Genomic DNA, 20,010 nt, shown 5'->3' on the forward strand with positions numbered 1-20,010 from the left:
GAAAAGCTACCAAGAAGCCAGGAGAATAACAATGACTTCCTACTTAAGCTAGCAGGTGATCAAACATATGTGGTACAAAGTGTCCGTGCATACCTGGAAAGAATAGCTGCAACTTTTTCAGTGACTTTCCCCATTCTGAAGAAAAGCAGTCTTTAAATGTAATTATTCATGTTACAGGGAAAAATATTACTGCAGCCTATGGCAGCTTTTTAATTATGATTTTATTACAGGAGTCTGCCACCTATAGCTTTTTCCTATTTCTAAATAAATAGGGAAAATTTAAACCAAAACAAATTCACTGGGATTTCTGCAGGTTATTTCTTAATCGGAAGTCAGCTTGTACAGAATGAAGAAAAAACAAAAAACAAAACCAAAACAAGATCTGCTTGAGGGTAGGAAGGCTCTGCAGAGGGATCTGGACAGGCCGGATCGATGGGCCCAGGCCAATTGGATGAATTTCAATAAGGCCAAGTGCCGGGTCCTGCACTTGGGTCACAACAACCCCATGCAATGCTCCAGCCTTGGGGATGAGTGGCTGGAAAGCTCCCCCGCAGAAAAGGACCTGGGGGTGTTGATTGACAGCTGGCTGAATATGAGCCAGCAGTGTGCCCAGGTGGCCAAGAAGGCCAACGGCATCCTGGCTTGTATCAGAAATAGTGTGGCCCGCAGGAGCAGGGAAGTGATTGTGCCCCTGTACTTGGTGCTGGTGAGGCCGCACCTCTAATCCTGTGTTCACTTTTGGGCCCCTCACTACAAGAAGGACACTGAGGTGCTGGAGCGTGTCCAGAGAAGGGCGATGAAGCTGGTGAGGGGTCTGGAACACAAGTCTTATGAGGAGCGGCTGAGGGAACTGGGATTGTTCAGCCTGGAGAAGAGGAGGTTCAGGGGAGACCTTCTCGCTCTCTACAACTACCTGAAAGGGGGTTGCAGAGAGGTGGGTGTTGGTCTCTTCTCTCAAGTGACGAGTGACAGGACAAGAGGAAATGGCCTCAAGTTGTGCCAGGGGAGGTTTAGGCTGGATATTAGGAAAAATTTCTTTGCTAAGAGAGTGGTGAAGCACTGGAACAGGCTGTCCAGGGAAGTGGTGGGGTCACCATCACTGGAGGTGTTCAAGGAACGTGTGGACGTGGCATTTTGGGACATAGTTTAGTGGGCATGGTGGTGTTGGTTGATGGTTGGACTTGATGATCTTACAGGTCTTTTCCAACTGTAGTGATTCTGTGAATTTGTAAATTATACAGCTATTTGGAAAAATGTAGTCAGAGTTCAATTTCCCTCATTCACAAAACAGACATACAAGAAGTTATGGAATTAAGCACCATTATGTAGATAATTTCAGAAACATTTGTACAGACATGGAGAGAAGAAACGTTTTAGTGCAAAACAGGTTGCATTCCAATCAGGTGTTTTCTATCGCTAATGTGTCTGGAGATTGATTTCATACCGCTGACACTGTGCTTGCCTTGATTCTGCATGGCATTTACTACAGCCCCTAATGCGTGAGAATTTGCATTTCATTCTTCTTAATTTTTTCACTTCTTATCAGGATTCTAAAATCTAATTTTTTAATTAGAAATTAAAAAATGTAGGATATACAAACCCAAGGTGACTAGTATCCAGTGATTGTGAAGTTGTCCCCAAAACAGGTACTTTTCCCATAATGAACATCATAATCTCTGATCTCTGGTAATCTGGGAGATTGCTTCCAAAAAATCCTAAATAAAAATGGAATGAAGTCACAGAAGGGAAGAGAAATAGGGCCCTTCTCAATATAAGAAAAGCCTTATAAATACAAGGAATATATTTACAAGGTCAAAATAGATGAAGAATAAAACTATGATTGTTTTACGGCATAATACTTACATGTTCATTTCTGCTGAAGGACTTTACAGAGTCTTTTCATGACACTCATTTTCTTCTTTGAATCCTAAAACTTTCTAATTATATCCTCCTTTAAATATATAGTTTAAAAGTTAAATATGTCACATGTTAATTTGTAACTAGTGAGGAATTGGAAGTGCTTCTCATGAACAGTGTTGTTACTTTTGTCTGTTCTTAAGTCACTGTTAAATATTACAGGTGTGAGAAAAATCTCAGCAGTATACAAGTATTACATGACCAACACTTTACTTAGAGACTGCTGAGGCGAGCAGCTCTGGTGTGGCACAACTGGCAGTGGAGCTCTCTGGCGTGGTGCACAGGGGGCGTTTCCTGAACCAGGGGAACCTCATGGGGAGTGGAGAGACCTGCCAGGAGCCCACAGCTCGAACCACAGAGGCTGAGGAGACCTGGGTGGGGCCAGGAGCGACAGTGGCCAAGACCCCCACACCTATAAAAGAAGCCCCTGGGGAGTGCTAGCGACCAGGGCGTGGCACGGCAGTTTGTGCAGAAGGGCACGCAGGAAGGGTGCTGTAACTCTGCTGGCTCGACCAGGGAGCAATGGTATCTACCCAGCAGAAGGCCATGGCCTCTCTAAACTCTGCACCCACCACGACTGATGTTGCTTCGCAGACAGAGCTCTGACAGGAACATGCTGCCACCCAGGTGTCATCAGGGTGTGCCCTACTCTTACTCCAGTACCAGGCAGCAGTAGTGAGCACACCTGTGGGAGGGCACCCAGATAGAGGAACTTCTTAGCTTGGTGGCAGAGCTCCAGGAGGAGGTGAGTAGGTTGAGGAGTATCAGGGAGTCTGAGAGGGAGACAATAGACTACTGGAACCTTCCCTGAGCTGGACCTGTCAGGCAGACAGGACACGCGATACAGAGGATTCCTTATCCTCTCTCCACCCCGCAGAACGCGGTGACTTGAGGGAAAGGGGGCAATGGCAACAAGGTCCTGCCCAGCGCAGCAGGTGCATCTCCTCCGTGACTCCCCCGCTTTCCCAGATGCCCTTGTGTAATAGATACAAGGCTCTGCAAGTAGGACCAAACAATGGTGAGGATGAAGATTCATCTAGCTTGGAGATGTTGCCAAGCTTAGGTTGACCTATGTCCTGTGTCAAAACCACTTCCATAAAGAATAAAAGATGGGTCATTGTCATAGGAGACTCTCCTGAGGGGAACAGAAGGCCCAATATGCCAACTGGACCCACTTCTTAGGGAAGTCTGCTGCCTCCCCAGGGCCCAGGTTAAAGATGTGACCAGAAAAATTCCTACCATAGTACGACCCTTAGATTATTATCCATTATCGATTTTTCATGTATGCAGCGATGAAGTTGCAATAAGAAGTCCAAGGGCAATCAAGAGAGACTTCAGGGTCTTGGGACAACTGGTTAAGGGATCAAGACGACAAGTAGTGTTCTCCTCTATCCTGCCAGTTGTGGGGAATAATGAGGGAAGAAACAGGGAGACCCAGCAGATCAATACCTGGCTCCATGACTGGTGTCACAGGCAGAATTTTGTGTTTTTTAAACATGGGTCAGCCTACACAACACCAGGCCTGCAGGTGACTGACAAGGTACACCTGTCTCAAAGGGGGAAAAGGATCTTTGCACAGGAGTTAGCAGGGCTCATCGAAAGAGCTTTAAACTAGATTTGAAGGGGGAAAGGGATAAAACCAGGCTCACTAGAGATAAGCCTGGGGGTGGCATGCCAATGTTTGAGGGACGGTGTGCTAGCAAGGTCTTCAGTCTGCTCCATGATGTGCTGAGTACACTGGACCACTTTTGAAATGTCCCTGTACCAATGCACGCAACATGAGGAATAAGCAAGAGGAGCTAGAAGCTTTGGCACAGTCCCAAAGCTACAACATCGCTGGCACTAGCGAAACCTGGTGGGATGGGTCCTGTGACTGGTGTGCCGTGATGGAGGGTTATAGACTCTTCAGGAGGGATAGGCAGGGCAGGCAAGGTGGGGCGATGGCGCTGTATGTATGGGAGGGGTTGGATTGTATGGCACTTGCAGCTGGTGATGACATGGTTGAGAGCCTCCGGGTAAGGATGAAGGGGAAAGCACATAAAGCAGACATTTTCGTGGCAGTCTACTAATGATCATCCAGCCAGGACAATGACACCAAGGAATTATTCTACAAGGAATTAAGGGATCTCTCTAGATCAGCTGCCCTTGTCCTTATGAGTGATTTTAACTTCCCAGACATCAACGGGGAATATCATACAGCAGACACAAACAGGTCCAGGAAACTTCTGAAGCATGTTGAAGATAACTTCTTGGTGGAGGTACTAAGGCAGCCAACTAGAAAAGGTGCCCTCTTAGATATGTTGTTTGAAAACAGAGAGGAACTCATGGGTGAAGTGGTAATCAGTGGCTGACTTGGTCACAGTGACCACAAAGTAGTTCAGTTTCGAATCGGTGGTGGTAGGAGGAAAACTGCCAGCAAAATTTCGACTCTGGATATGTGAAGAGCAGACTTCAGGCTGCTGAGGGAGCTAGTTAGTAAGGTCCCCAGGGAATCTGGTTTTGAAGGTACTGGGGTCCATGAATGCTGATCACTTTTTAAAAGCCATCTCCTAAGAGCGCAGGAGCAGACAATTACAAAGTGTCAGAAGTCAAGCAAGCGGGGCAGAAGGCCAGCTTAGCTGAGCAGGGATCTTCTAGACCTTAGGCAGAGAAGGAAAGTGTATGGACATTGGAAGCAAGGACAGGCAACATGGAAGAACCACAGAGATGCTGTTCACCACTGTAGGGAGAAAATTCCTGCAGCCAAAGCTCAGTTAGAATTCAAGCTGGCCAGCACTGTGAAGGACAACAAAAAGGGCTTTTTTAAACATGTTAACAGCATGCTCCAGCTGGATGCGCATGTCTATAGGGCCCGATGGGATCCATCCCAGGGTTCTGAAAGAGCTGGCCGATGTCATCACAGGACCTCTCTCCATTATTTTTCAGTGGTCTTTGAAGTCTGGAGAGGTTTCATTCAAGTGGAAGCTGGCAAACGTTGTCCAAATTTTCAAGAGGGTGAGAAGGAAGACCCTGGTAATTACAGGCCTGTCAGTCTCACTTCAGTGCCTGGTAAAATTACGGAGGAGGTTGTTCTGGGAGTTACAGAAAAATGCTTGAGATGATGCAGTCACTGGTCATAGCCAGCACAGGTTCACAAGGGGAAAGTCCTGCTTAATTTCCTTTTATGACAAGGTCACCCATCTAGTTGACCAAGGGAAGCCAGCAGATGTGGCGTTTTTGGATTTTAGCAAAGGCCAATAGCATCCTGGCCTGTATCAGAAATAGTGTGGCCAGCAGGAGCAGGGAGGTGATTGTGCCCCTGTACTCGGCGCTGGTAAGGCCGCACCTCAAATACTGTGTTCAGTTTTAGTCCCCTCACTACAAGAAGGACACTGAGGTGCTGGAGCGTGTCCAGAGAAGGGCGACAAAGCTGGTGAGGGGTCTGGAGCACAAGTCTGATGAGGACCGGCTGAGGGAACTGGGGTTGTTCAGCCTGGAGAAGAGGAGGCTGAGGGGAGACCTCATCGCTCTCTACAATTACTTGAAAGGGGGTTGCAGAGAGGTGGGTGTTGGCCTCTTCTCCCAAGTGACTAGTGACAGGACAAGAGGAAATGGCCTCAAGTTGTGCCAGGGGAGGTTTAGACTGGATATTAGGAAAAATTTCTTTACTGAGAGAGTGGTGAGACAACGGAATAAACTGCCCAGGGAAGTGGTGGAGTCAGCATCACTGGAGATGTTCAAGGAATGTGTGGACGAGGCATTGTGGGACATGGTTTAATGGGCATGGTGGTGTTTGTTGGTTGATGGTTCGACTTGATGGTCTTACAGGTCTTTTCCAACCTTAGTGATTCTGTGATTTTGATACTGTCTCTCACAGTATCCTTCTGGACAAAATGTCCAGCACACAGCTAGACAAGTCCATAACACGTTGGGTGAGCAATTGGCTGACGGGCCGGGCTCAGAGAGTTACAGTAAATGGGGTTACAACGGGCTGGCAGCCAGTCCCCTGTGAGCTTCCCCAGGGCCCAATTTTAGAGCCAGTTCTCTTCAGTTTTATAAATGATCTGGATGCAGGAATCGAATGTACATTAAGTAAGTTTGCTGATGATACTAAACTAGGAGGGGCTATGGACTCCCTTGAGGGTAGAGAGGCCTTGCAGAGAGATCTGCTCAGCTCTCCAGTCTATCCAATCACCAACCGTCTGAAATTTAACATGAGCAAGTGCCAGATTCTCCACCTGGGACAGGGTAATCCTGATTATACATACAAACTGAAGGACGAGAGGCTGGAAAGCAGACCGGTGGAAAGAGATCTGGGGGTCTGGGTTGATGGCAAGTTGAATATGAGTCAACAGGGTGCCCTGGCAGCCAAAAGGGCCAACCATGTCCTGGGGTGCATCAGGGAGGTGATTCTCCTACTCTACACTGCACTGGTGCGGCCCCACCTCGAGTACTGTGTGCAGTTTTGGGTGAAGGACATAAAACTATTGGAGTGTGTCCAGAGGAGGGCAACCAAGATGCCCAAGAGGGCAAGACTTATGAGGAGTGGCTGAGGTCACTTGGTTTGTTCAGCTTCGAGAAGAGAAAGCTGAGGGGTGATCTCATCACAGTCTACACCTTCCTCAAGGAGGGCAGCACAGGGGGAGGTGCTGATCTCCTCTCCGGTGACCAGTGACTGGACACGAGGAAACGGAATGAATCTTCATCAGGGCAAGTCCAGATTGGACATTAGGAAAAGGTTCTTCACTGAGAGGGTGGTCGGTCACTGGGACAGGCTCCCCAGGGAAGTGGTCATGGCACCAAGCCTGTCAGAGTTCAGGGAGCGTCTCGAAGATGCTCTTAGTCATATGGTTTAGTTTTAGGTAGTCCTGTGAGGAGCAGGGAGTTGGATTCGATGATTCTTATGGGTCCCTTCCAAGTTGAGATATTCTATTCTGTTGCTGTGCAATAGTATAAATATAACTTTGATAGAAAGAAGCTTTACTTTAAAAGGCTGGGTTGTGGGTTTTTTGGGATTTTTTTTTGGCGGGGTGGTTAGCATTTGAACTTGGAGTTTTACTGTAATGGTGAGAAATAATCTACTAGATATTTGCTACTTGCTCTAGAAAGCTTCTAGGCATAAGCAAAGGTACAGATTTGTGAACAACATTTAAGTTACATTCCCCCTCATTCTTTAAGTAAAGGAATACACATCATAAATGCACTGCAACATATATCACTACCATAAAGACAAAATCTCAAAAAAGGGGAGAGGATATTTTAATGAAATAATTTACAGAAATTGTTGCTCTTATTTTCAGTATTGTGCTTAAAAGTACTTCAGTTAAATAGTGGTAGCACAACCGGCCATTAGGTGTCATTGTTGCCGCTATTTTTAACATTGGCTTCTACAAATTTTCAAGTAGCACCTACTAAAATATATTACTGTATATGATTTCTTGCAATATGATTTTCATAAAAGGACTAATGTTAGTTCTGTACCAAAGGTACAGAATGATATCTATATTTCAAGGACCATATAATAATATAAATAACAAATTTATTGTAAGTCCACCAGCATTTTTAATTTTCATTGAGCTTCTTGGCTATCTGCTCAGTTAACAATCAAAAGAACAGTCTTTCAGCAGTCAAATCCCTAAAGTGAGCCTGAGGTTTAGAAGCAAGGACAATCAGAGCTACCACACTTGCCATTATTCCTTTTTGATTCAAGCTGTTTTAATACCATCTCATTGAGGAAGGGGGAGAAGGGGAGGAATTTTAAGAGAGCCTATGTTACTGTCATTACTCACCAATTGTTTGAATAATAGCATTCTGGACAATCCTCTCATCACTATCCTTGGAGCCTGTGCTGAAAGTTGCACTTCCTGCTGAACTGCGCCTATCACCCAGCTCGAAGTCAACACTGATGCGCAAGTGCTTCAACAAGGTATTAAAAACCTCCAGAACTGTTGGGCCTGGAAACAACACATAACATCTGTCAAGGGAAAGATGCCTTAAGAAAATGAAAGCTAACCCTTTCAATCCCTTTTCAGGAGAAATCAGATTAAGCTGAAAAGAACAAGTGAAATACAGCATTTGAAGGATATGGCCTAGGGACAACCTTTTGAAATGTGCCTAAACTCTGATATTTTAGAAATTATTTTGGAATCAGGAAATGTAGTCAGGTATATATGTGTAATCCATTACTATCAATTTGTATGGGGTCTGGCTGGGTTGGAGTTAACTTTCTTCTTAGCAGCCCGGGTGGTGCTGTGCTTTGGATTTGTGACTAAAATAGTGTTGACAACACACCAGTGTTTCAGCTGTTGCTGAACAGTGCTAGCAAGTGTCAAGGCTTTTTCTTTTTCCCACTCTGTCCCTACAGAGAATAGGCTGGGGTGTGAAAAAAACTGGGAGGAGACACAGACTGGGACAACTGACCCAAACTGACCAAAGGGCTACTGCATACCACGTAATGTCATACCCAGCAATAAAAGCTTTAGGAAAGGAGGAGGAAGGGGGGTGACATTTGTTCATGTGGCATTTGTCTTCCCAAGTAACCGTTATGCATGCTGAGGCCCTGCATTCCAGGAATCGGCTAAACATCTGCCTGTCAATAGGAAGTACTGCATAAATTCCTTTGCTTTCCTTGTCTTCATCTTGATCCATGAGACTTCTCACTTTCTTTCTACCTTCTCCCTGTCCTGGGGGAAAGGGGAGTGAGCAAACAGCTGTTGGCCACAGTCAACCCAACATGCAAGTTTTACATAGAAAATATGAGTGGTTGCTGAAATTAAGCATTGACAATGGGTTAAACTGCAGGTACTTGCACCTGAATTTCAGTTATTTCAAAACATGCTACTAAAATCCAGTTCTATATATTGGATCAAATAATGAGCTCTTTTCATAACATGGTAAAAGACTTCACAAGTCTGTGCATGCAAGTGGGTCTTGTATAAAGAGAAAGGACAGGCTCAAACTCAAGCTAATGAAGCAAAGCAATAATGTTTTAGCAGGAGACCAAAGAAAAAGAGCAGCAGAGGACACGCGTACACATCTTCATAACTACTCTTACGTCAAGGAACTGCACTACCTTAAATGACGTAATTCACCTTATTTCAGCTGCTTCACAGTTACTATGGTAAAATTTCTCAAAGATCATTCTACTCTTGACTCCCGTGTTACTGCTCATCTCACAGCAAATGCATTACAAAGCAAAAGTCCTCTTGACTTTTTGTAGTCACACACAGTTCTCTCAGACTTTGTGAATTTTTACCAAGCAGAAATTCCTGCCTTTCACAAGGCTGTAAAAATACATCTACTCTTTTTTTCAATGCAAAGGATTATAAAACAAACAACCAAGTATGTATAAGTAATTGTAAACGGAGTAAGATTTCAAGCATTTTATCAGCACAAAGTAGTAATTAATACAAAACTTCCTCAATACATGCTTTCATTCAGAACAAAGCAAAAATGAGCATCGACCTTCAAAATCTATCCTTTGACCTGATGCCATTAATTTAAGAGGACTTACCTATTGATCCTTTAGCTGCTATTGCAACTGCTTCCAAAAGAACCTGAATAATGCCAGCACGAACTCGTGGTGAGTCCCTTTTGCGAACATCAAGGTGTCCAAGAATTTCTTGTATCACATGATGGGAATATTGTGCCTATGAAAAAACAATCATACAGAAAAAAAGCTTCATCTGTAACTTTAGTAACAATAAACTCCTACACCATTCAGCTATAGCCATGACCATGTTCGCATCCTGCAACGTTCATACTCACAAATTTACCTAAATTTCAATCAATTCATGATCAAATATGGATTACAAAAAGCTACCATGACAGATGAAGCCACACCGGACCATCCAGCACAGTATACAAAAGCTTACAGTATTAATATACCCAGGAATATCTGCAAGATCAGAGGGAGCGTGGAGTGGTACTTCATTCAGCTAACTGCAGCTCAAGGACTTCAGCTGGTCTTACAAAAAATGTCATTGATACAAACACTGAAAAAACTCAGCTTTTTTTACACAATCCTGGAATTTTATAACTTTATCTTTTGGGTGTCTGATCATGTTTACAACAGACAGCAGAGGTTGTCCACTAGTAAAAATCAACTAGCACAATGCAGTTCCACGTGAAGTTGGTTTCTTGGGTTGTAAAAGCAGTACAGCTTTACTGGCATGGAGGCACGACCATTAAGAGAGGTTTATTTATCAAGCACAATGTCAGATTGGTATGGCTATCCTGTTCCTTGTTCTGGAGCTTGCTGAGGGACCTCTGCACTACCTTCCACTGAGAATTCCTTAATATCTTTTTTTTTTTCCTGCAAATGTACATTAATTGAAAATAAATCAAATAACCTCTGATCACAAACCACAAATAGGTTATTATTTGAGAAGTCTAAAGAATAAGGCTAAGGAATTAAGGAAAGGGATCTTCTGAACTCTTTGACTTCATCTACTGTCTATCATTACCATGGTGAGGCGAGCATTTAACTCTGTCTCATGTGCTCGAAACACGTATGCAAGGAAAACAAACCCTGGAAAAAATCCTACCTGTATGGAATACATGATGATTTTGAAGCAGGAAACAGCAAATTCATTGGGATCCCATAGTCTATGATGGTCTAAATGCCTGTAACCAAAAGTTAAGGGATCTGAAATAATAACATTCCACAGATATAATAAATGACACCTTACAGTTTTCTCAAAATTCACCTCAAAGGGATTATTTCCTTAAATAAAGCTTCTAAACAGTGACTTATTACCTTAGGTCAGGAAACTAGAACTTCAGAAAAGCATTTGTTTTCAAGGTTTAGGATATGAGCACAAAACATTTGGCTGTAACAGAAATTCCCAATCTTCTAGTTTCAGGAATTTAAGGAATCTAGTCATACCAAAGGTATACAGTTAAGAATATACTGTTTCCATACAAAGTGAATGCATAAAAATAGCTGTGACATTATATGCTTACTTACATGAAAGAGACACACTGAAGAGGATGGTTATAATACCTTGACAGACTTTTACTCTAAACAAGATAAAGATTTTGTTTTGAATCAGGAGCTACAAAATAATTATGGCTGAATGTTACATTCAGAATAGAGACTCTAAGAACTATTTTCATTTTCACAGTGGTTTCATGAATAATATATATGGAAAACAAAAAAGAGCTACTCTTTTTGTATACACTCCTTTATCACTCTGAAGCATTTCAACACTTTCTGCAAGGAATATCAAAACAGAATCAGAACGTTAAATGCATCAGTTTCTCTTTAAATGGGATAGGAACCACTGATGAAAAACTGTTAGTTTCAAGCAAAGACAAGAAATTCTGCTCAAGCACTATGCTGAAAGCTATGAACAGGGCACACATCAAATTTTCCAAAAAGGAGATCTGAGTACCTGGAAAAGCATGACAAAAATGCATTTTAAATCTAAAAGTTTTAAACAAGTAATTTGGGATGCCTTTTAATTGGAATGATTTAGGTAAAAGAAAAAAATAAATGCCACCACAACACAAAAAACCAAAACAAACCCCAAAACCCACATAAAACTTTCTTACAGAAACTGAACTTTGGTAGTGTTTCTAAACAGATATTTCAGCTACAGAATCACTATTGGTCTACCCTTTCCCAAAGAATGTAGCAAACATATAAAGATGCTTCAAATAACAAACTTGAAAGCATACAGGTGAAAAAATTCAGTACTCTGAACATAAGAGGACTGACTGAATGCTTCAACTTACTTTGCCTACAATCTGGAGGTCCCAATTAACTCACTGGCCAGCTGCTACCAGCCTAGGGACCCAGCTGAGTATACAAGTCTCCTTCAAGGTTGATTAAACCAACTGGCATAAAGCTATTCTCTCCTGTGCCCTAAAAAACCTAAAGCAGCTAAAAAAAAAAAACCACACTGCCATTTTGACACATTACATACTTTTAATAGAAATCCCTACAGGAAAGAATTTCAGGAATTTTAAAGGTGTCTGTCTGCCTAAATAACAGCATATTTGCATTACTAAATATTAAACTGGACTACCTGTTGGGGATAGCTGCCTGCCTTGTACACATTCCAAACACACAGGTATATTTAATCCTGCCTTGGGGTAGAAAGACAAATAAAACCACTTCTTTAAATCCTTTAAGGCTTAGTGGCTCATAATGTATTTATTCATGTCTTCTTTCTCCCTAGTATCATTCCAGTACAGTCCATCATTACTCGTACACGATAGCTTATTTTAGCTAATCTATTTTTTTTTTGTCTCATCAAATACAAAATCGTACTCTCCACTGTCTCTTCCTGATTGGAACTGATCCTTCAATCTTTCAGGGTAGCATGTGTTCTCTGTTACCCTTGACAGTTCCTCTTTACCTGCCCCAAAGATCCATTCAGGCAGATTATGGTCAACTACACCTTATATTAAGTTTTTTTAAAAAACCTTTCCTCTCAAAACAAGACATACAGTTTTCTTTTTCCAAAAAGGCAAAGTATTAGCTGCTTCAGGTAGCTGAACTGACGGGAAGACAGCAGGGCAAAGGTGACAGCCTACGTTAATATTTTGTGTAATAGCTCAATGGGCAGCGTACTTTGTATACTGGAATTTTCCTCCTAAGAATACACGTTACTGTAGGTGATATATTTTACTTGTCATAATGCAGGCAGTGTATTGAATGTAGTTTTATTTTTGTAAAGGATGGTAAACTGTATTTTCAGCATGGTGCATTTAGTTTAGTTAAAACCAAGTCACATCTTGCCTAATTTTTTTCAAATTACATTTCTTTTAATAAAGAATATCTAAGTAAGATTGCAAAACATTTTATCACTGGATTAACAAATGCCAAACTCAGCCTTCCATTAAGATCTGTTGCATATATGGAGCAAATGTGTACAATTAGGTTTCTCAAATTAAAAGGAACAGCAGAACCAATGGTGCAAATTACTACTTTATGGAGTGAGAGCCACTACAGTCCCTGAATTCACTCACACTGTCACACATGCAAGCAATCCTTACAGTACAAAATGATATATCGGTACTGATGATTAGAAAGCAAAACAGAGGCATGTATGGGAATACATAAAATAATCTTCTCATGCATCATGTTTGCTGTAAGAATATTAAACACCAGTCTTTTGATATTCAAAACCTTTGCAAAGATGATGTGGTAACTCACAAGAATGGAAATACAGTGAGATGAATAGGGTATAACTTGCTATACTTGGGAAGTTGTTTATATTCACTAGATTTGTGTGTCCCTCTGGATCTGCCTAATCTATTCACCACTGAAAATTCATGCTAAGTAAGTCTAAATAGCTTATGACTGTTGACACAAGAAGACAATTTTTTTTCATATCATATTAATGTAAAATTTTTGATTTTCATTAAGCAGTCTGCCAGACTGATCTGTCAGATTTCATTAAAAACAAGAATGTGAGAGTTTCTAGCTACTAAATGGAGACACTTAAAAACCATGGAGATTTTCTGCCAAAAGCAAGGAGAATTAAGGTCAATCCAAAGCTATACCAGGAGACTGATTTCAGATTTCAACTATCTTCATTATATTTAAATCCTTCAATCTTTGAATGTACTCAGCCTCATGATGTAAGAAGTGCTATTGTCTCAGCTTTGCAAGGAAGTGATAGCATGTTGACTGATATTCCAATGCCACACGAAGCAAACCTTCAAGTGGGGAAATGAAACTGCATCTTCAGTGTTAGCACTGTAATAAGCAGCCTTATCTTTATTTCCAGAGCCTTCTTAAAAGCTGCGAAATTGCTGAAAACTGTTAGGGGAAACTGTTTTCTAATCAAGTATACATAAATTAAGTCAGGTTTTGAAATCGGATAAAGTGCAACAGACTCACTATCTCAAACTTTCTTTCTACCAGTTCTGCTCATTCACAAAGAGAAGCTTAGACAGGTGCACTCTTTGCTGGGTAAAAAGCTGGCTGGACGGCCGAGCCCAGAGAGTTGTGGTGAATGGAGCAAAATCCATTGGTGGCCGGTCACAAGCGGAGTCCCCCAGGGCTCAGTTTTGGGGCCGGTCTTGTTTAATATATTTATCGATGATCTGGATGAGGGAATAAAGTGCACCCTCAGCAAGTTAGCAGACGACACCAAGTCGGGAGGGAGTGTTGATCTGCTTGAGGGTAGGAAGGCTCTGCAGAGGGATCTGGACAGGCTGGATCGATGGGCCCAGGCCAATTGGATGAAGTCCAACAAGGCCAAATGCCAGGTTCTACACTTTGGCCACAACAACCCCAGGCAACGCTACAGCCTTGGGGACGAGTGGCTGGAAAGCTGCCCTGCAGAAAAGGACCTGGGGGTGTTGATTGACAGCCGGCTGAATATGAGCCAGCAGTGTGCCCAGGTGGCCAAGAAGGCCAACGGCATCCTGGCCTGTATCAGAAATGGTGTGGCCAGCAGGAGCAGGGAGGTGATCGTGCCCCTGTACTCGGCGCTGGTGAGGCCGCACCTCGAATCCTGTGTTCAGTTTTGGGCCCCTCACTACAAGAAGGACACTGAGGTGCTGGAGCGTGTCCAGAGAAGGGCGACGAAGCTGGTGAGGGGTCTGGAGCACAAGTCTTATGAGGAGCGGCTGAGGGAACTGGGGTTGTTCAGTCTGGAGAAGAGAAGGCTGAGGGGAGACCTCATCGCTCTCTACAACTACCTGAAAGGAGGTTGCAGAGAGGTGGGTGTTGGCCTCTTCTCCCAAGTGACTAGCGATAGAACGAGAGGAAATGGCCTCAAGTTGCACCAGGGGAGGTTCAGGCTGGGTATTAGGAAAAATTTCTTTACTGAGAGTGGTAACACAATGGAATAGACTGCCCAGGGAGGTAGTGGAGTCACCCTCCCTGGAGGTGTTCAAAGGAGCGTGTGGACGTGGCATTGTGGGACATGGCTTGATGGGCATAGTGTTGTGTGGTGTGGGTGGGGTTTTTTTGTTTGTTGTGGTGTGTTGTGGGTTTGTTTTTTTTTTTTTAATGGTTGGACTTGATGATCTTACAGGTCTTTTCCAACCTTAGTGATTCTGTGACTCTGTGACTGTGATTAGATAGAGCACCCCCTTTTAGTTTAGGAAAAGCAGCTTGGAAACTGCATTTTCTGCATCTCTTGTTCTTCCAAAATACTAAACCTTTACAGCAGTTATTTATAAAAAGATAAAAAAAAGAGCAGCTGAGGGAAATGGGTTTGTTCTGTCTGGAGAAGAGGAGGCTGAGGGGAGACCTCATCGCTCTCTACAACTACCTGAAAGGAGGTTGTGGAGAGGTGGGTGTCAGTCTCTTCTCCCAAGTGACAAGTGATAGGACAAGAGGAAATGGCCACAAGTTGTGCCAGGGAAGGTTTAGATTGGATATTAGGAAAAATTTCTACACTGAAAGGGGTGTCAGACATTGGAACGGGCTGTGCAGAGAGGTGGTGGAGACACCATCCCTGGAGGTATTTCAAAAGACATGTGGATGAGGTGCTTAGGGACATGGTTTAGTGGTGGACTTGGCAGGGTTAGGTTTATGGCTGGACTCGATGATCTTAAGGGACTTTTCCAAGCTAAACGATTTTATGATTCTACAAAATTTATTTGGCAATTCTTCCTCAAAATGGAACACACAAATGGTGACCACAAAGACTCTCTATTCATAGAAGAGATAATACGTTCTGAATAACTGGTCATTATCTACTGATTTCAGTGCACAAATGCAGCATGTGGCATGTAGAGGTGGGCAAAGACTCAAGCAGTTCCTGAGGATCACACTGAGTAAGAAAAGAAATGAAGCTGGAAATAACACTTTGAATACATAAAGCTTTGGATCTGCCACAGGAAATGCAGGTATGACACCTTCTCAAATCCCAATCCAAGCACTAACTCTATTCTAGGGAATTGGGTTTTATTTGTGGGAAACTTCCCTGATACCAAAATGATTCAAAATACTGAAGTAACCGCACATGCTGATAAAGTTTTCAGATAAGCCCCTAAAAAGGAACTCAGAAGAGGTAAGAAAGCAGCTGCAATATAGCTCCCAACAGTCCACACAGACTGTTTAGTACCTAAACTTTTATTCTAGTGGCAGGTATTTTGGAGGAATGCAAACTTTAAATGTAGGAAAGGATGAAAATTTTTTAATAAAACACTCAACTTGGCAACATTTATCAGATTGGTATGACCGGTGCATACGGAAAGTAAGATAATAGCACAGTTCTCTGCATTTAATGTTTTGGGTGAAAAACAAGGGGCTACAAAAGTTTTCTGCCCTCAATATCTACCCTATCTTCTTTTTGCATTTCTGTTCTTACTTAGGAGTAGTAACTTAAAAAAGGCTTTCAGTACCTTGAAAGTCTTTCAATGTATGAATGGAATACTTAGCCTTTGTGGGAAGAACTAGGCCATCTAAGAGAAGATATGCCCATAACAGGTGGGTATCTTGAAAATCTGTAAGAAGCAAGCAGCTTTCCTCATCACCAGGAAAAGCCAAGGTTTTAAAGTAGTATCACCGAGTCTAGAGCTTTCTGCAAAGATTTCTCCTGAGAACATGCCTACTTTGTAGACACTAGCAGGGGTGAAAGAAGCAGATTTAAGTTATCTAAATGCTTGCAGCTTTTTTCACATCATATATTTTAAGGAAGCAACTGCGACAATGCAGAGAACTGAAAAATGCTGGACGTGATAGTTAATACATCAGCTACAATTTGTAGTGTGTGCATTTGTGCATAATGTGCATACTGTGTGCATATCTGCCATTCACTACTAAGTGAGGTGTTAAAGATGTTCCTCACAGAATACCCAAACAGGTCTTGGAAGAAAAATGCAAGAAAGTAGAAATCTTAACTTTATATATTAATCTGGGCACAGTATTCCTTTGCGCTACTTGTATTTCACTTGGCTTGTCTCTTCACTGACTGCAACAGTCATCTATGGGACATTAATATCTTGAATAAACAGCTTCACATTCAAAAGAAAGGCCACCTGAGGCAACAACACATGCAAATCATTATATTGCACTTCTAAAATCAGTAAAATGGGACACACATTACTCCATAAGTATCTTCAGGTCAGCAGACAGGCAACAAAGAGGTGAGATTAGAAGAGGGGCAATTTTTCGAAGAAACATGAATAAACTGTTAGTAGAATCCTTTGGATTGAAAAGGAGGAAGGAATTTAATGCAACATAATTAGACGATGAAATAAAGAAAAAAAATCTCTTAAGATCTTCCATGAGTGTTCAACTTACGCAAAAACTGGTCTGACAGCATTATTCATATTTCCATAAGTTGCTCGTCCTAGTAGTTCCCTGAAACAATTCTCGGCCAGCAGAGCAGGATTTTCCTCTTTCTCTCCTCCTGTAGGAGAGGATGGAGGGCCTATTCTGCTGAAATAAGACAAAAATACATTGATATTACTGCTGATTAATATTCATCTTCCTTACTGTACACACTCTTGGTTCTACAACGTTCATGAGTCACACTTTTGTTCTAGGCAAGAAGTGTATCTCACATATGCATCAAACCAGAATTTTGAATGAAACATTTTATTCTTTTACAGCAGCACTATAGATCTTCATCTGTTCACTCATTACTGACCACTGTATTAGTAAATACGTATGTGGCAAAAAACAATGGCCGTTAATACTGATCTGTTAACCACTACGTTTTGACAAACTATTACACATTTCTAACAATGAATGAAGGCCATGAAACCATGCAAAAAGTTAGGAAGAATCTTAAGTCATTTTGTTCAGACTAATGATCTCATTCACCTGCCCACTACTGAATCCACATTGTGTGGGTGAGTGTTAAATAAAACTCCAATACTTCTGCGGAAACAGATGGCTTGTGAGTTGAAAAAAATTCTGATTGAACTAATTAGAATGTTATCACCCACATAGTTACCTCTAACTAGATAGTGTACAAGTTAGTCACCTTCTAACGGACTATCTCCCAACATTACTATGGAGAGGACTGTACAGGGTGTTGGTGCCCAGGCACTGGCAGAGGGGCTGCCGGGCGGGCTCTGTGGGGAGAGGCCGGGGCTGCCCCGTGCCGGACACAGCCGGTCCCAGCCGGTCCCAGCCGGCTCCACGGGCCCCAGCGCAGGACACAGCTGAGCCCCTCAGCCAAGCTGGGGGCGCCGGGGGGAAGAGAGGCTCCAGAAAGGGCCAAAGGCGGCAGAGGCAGAGGAGGAGGAAGCCGAGGAGGGAGCAGCAGCAGAGGGAGCCCGAGGCCGGAGCAGGAGGAGGGCAGGAGGTGCTGCAGGCCCGGAGCAGGGATCCCCTGCAGCCCTGGAGAGAGCCCGCGGGCTGCAGGGGGTGGGGGGGCTGTTACGGACTGGCCGCAACCCCCATCCCCACCCCCTGGAGCTGGGGTGGTGGAATGAAGTTCAGCATGGTGAAAAGTCCTGGGAGGGGTGGGGAGGCAAAAGTGTTTTAGTTTTTGTCTATGTTTCTCACTACCCAAATCCATTTTGGCTGCCTATAAATTAATTTTCCCCGAGTCGAGTCTGTTTTGCCTGTGACAGCAACTGGTGAGTGATCTCCCTGTTTTCACCTCGACCCAGGAGCTGCTTCATTCTATTTTCTCCCCCATCCTGCTGAAGGGGGAGGAGGGAAAGAAGGGCTGGGTGGGAGTTTGGCTAACCTACCACAAGGATTTAAAAGATAAGCATAATATCTATTATAATGTCTGCATCAGTACATACAAACCTCTGATTCTTAACCTTATTAGAATATAACACTTTGTTAAGCTGGTTTTTGCCATGTAGTATTCTTCACCTCTGTGATGTTGGTTGATGGTTGGACTTGATGATCTTACAGGTCTTTTCCAACCTTAATGATTCTGTGAAACTGTTGGGCAACTGGACTCCCATATTAATCACATAGTTTGTTACTAATAACTTGGAGGGGGAAAAAAACCAAACCAAATCCCTTTCAGATTTGGAAATATATTTTTAAGATGTAAATATTGATGTTAATTTCCCCACACTATATTTATAAAAGGTGGCCCTTGTTGAAGGAGGATTCTTCTTTCCCTAAAAGCATTACTCTGAAAAAGAAACAGCAACTGATTTCTTCAGTCATAAAATAGTAACAAAAAAATACAGACTGTCAAACTTTGCATCAGATAAATACACCATGAAGAGTGTTAAACTGTGTAAGTTTTGCTGAGAAATTGGTCCTTGAACAAGAAGATTACAGTTATTTCAATCATAGAAACATACTACTGATAGTAAGGAACAATAAAAAAATGGCAACACGATGGGAGGGAGAGAAAAAAAGCAGTGGGTGGGGGGGAAAATCTGGTACTACCACAGCTAATATTTCTTCAGGTGCTAAAATACCCCAATGAGTGACTTAATCGAAAATAACCATTCTTTTAAATTAAGAAGGAATTAAAATCATTTAAGTATCAACTTCATTTCAAATGGAAATTTTAACTTATGACTTAATAAATCTTGCAGCGCAAAGCAAGGCATTAATAGTTTATATTAATGACAGCAGTAATGACCAAACTTTTGTAAAGTTAAAATACTGTAATTTGCAATTTTTTCTCTTCTCTTGGTGATTGGGATTTAGGCTGACTATTTAAAATCAACATGGTACAAAAAGAAAGTAAGAGTACTGAACTAAAGACAGAATCCAAACACAAGAGAAGCAAAACAACAGAAACCACACGCTGTTTTGGACAACCTAAAACCTACTGCAGCACAAATTCTACCACTGAGCTTTCAAGGGAATAGCCTGTCCTCACCTTGGAATAACTAAAATCAGCACCCGCACTGTAAACAGTGAAAGGTAGAGCCTTTCCAGAAGAGATTTCAGTTACCCACTTCTCATTTTTGATGCAGGCCTTGGTAATTTTTTTTTGGTTTGTTTTTTGGGTTGTGGGTTTTTTGGTTGTTTGTGGGTTTTTTTTTTCCCCTCCTTTGCCAAAAGTCACCTCCATTTCAACACAGAGACCTGAATTATCAGAGCAAATTAAAGGCATTTGAAATGTATATCTGAATTTAAGTGCTTCATGTATCATACCATTAAGCTGTTATAATATTTCATTTAAATTGAGCAGTTGAGAGGTGGGACACTGAGGAAGAAAGAAAATAGTTCCCCCTAAGGTGCAATATTACTTGGCAAGAAGT

At 42.4% G+C, this 20,010-nt stretch overlaps 1 protein-coding gene across 2 annotated transcripts in view; it reads right to left on the reverse strand.

Moving 5' to 3' along the window:
• EFR3A (EFR3 homolog A) overlaps window positions 1-20,010 on the reverse strand; it is a 79,107-nt gene that overhangs the window by 24,923 nt on the left and 34,174 nt on the right. For both annotated transcript variants that reach the window (XM_059815291.1, XM_059815292.1), the window contains 5 exons: window positions 17,114-17,251; window positions 10,443-10,521; window positions 9,410-9,545; window positions 7,686-7,850; window positions 1,601-1,715 (listed from right to left, as the gene is read on the reverse strand). In XM_059815291.1, the coding sequence (XP_059671274.1) occupies window positions 1,601-1,715; window positions 7,686-7,850; window positions 9,410-9,545; window positions 10,443-10,521; window positions 17,114-17,251 (633 nt within the window). The remainder of the gene's footprint in view (window positions 1-1,600; window positions 1,716-7,685; window positions 7,851-9,409; window positions 9,546-10,442; window positions 10,522-17,113; window positions 17,252-20,010) is intronic.

The sequence above is a fragment of the Gavia stellata genome, chromosome 3 (genome assembly GCF_030936135.1).
Source record: "Gavia stellata isolate bGavSte3 chromosome 3, bGavSte3.hap2, whole genome shotgun sequence".
In the NCBI taxonomy this organism is placed as follows: Eukaryota; Metazoa; Chordata; class Aves; order Gaviiformes; family Gaviidae; genus Gavia; species Gavia stellata.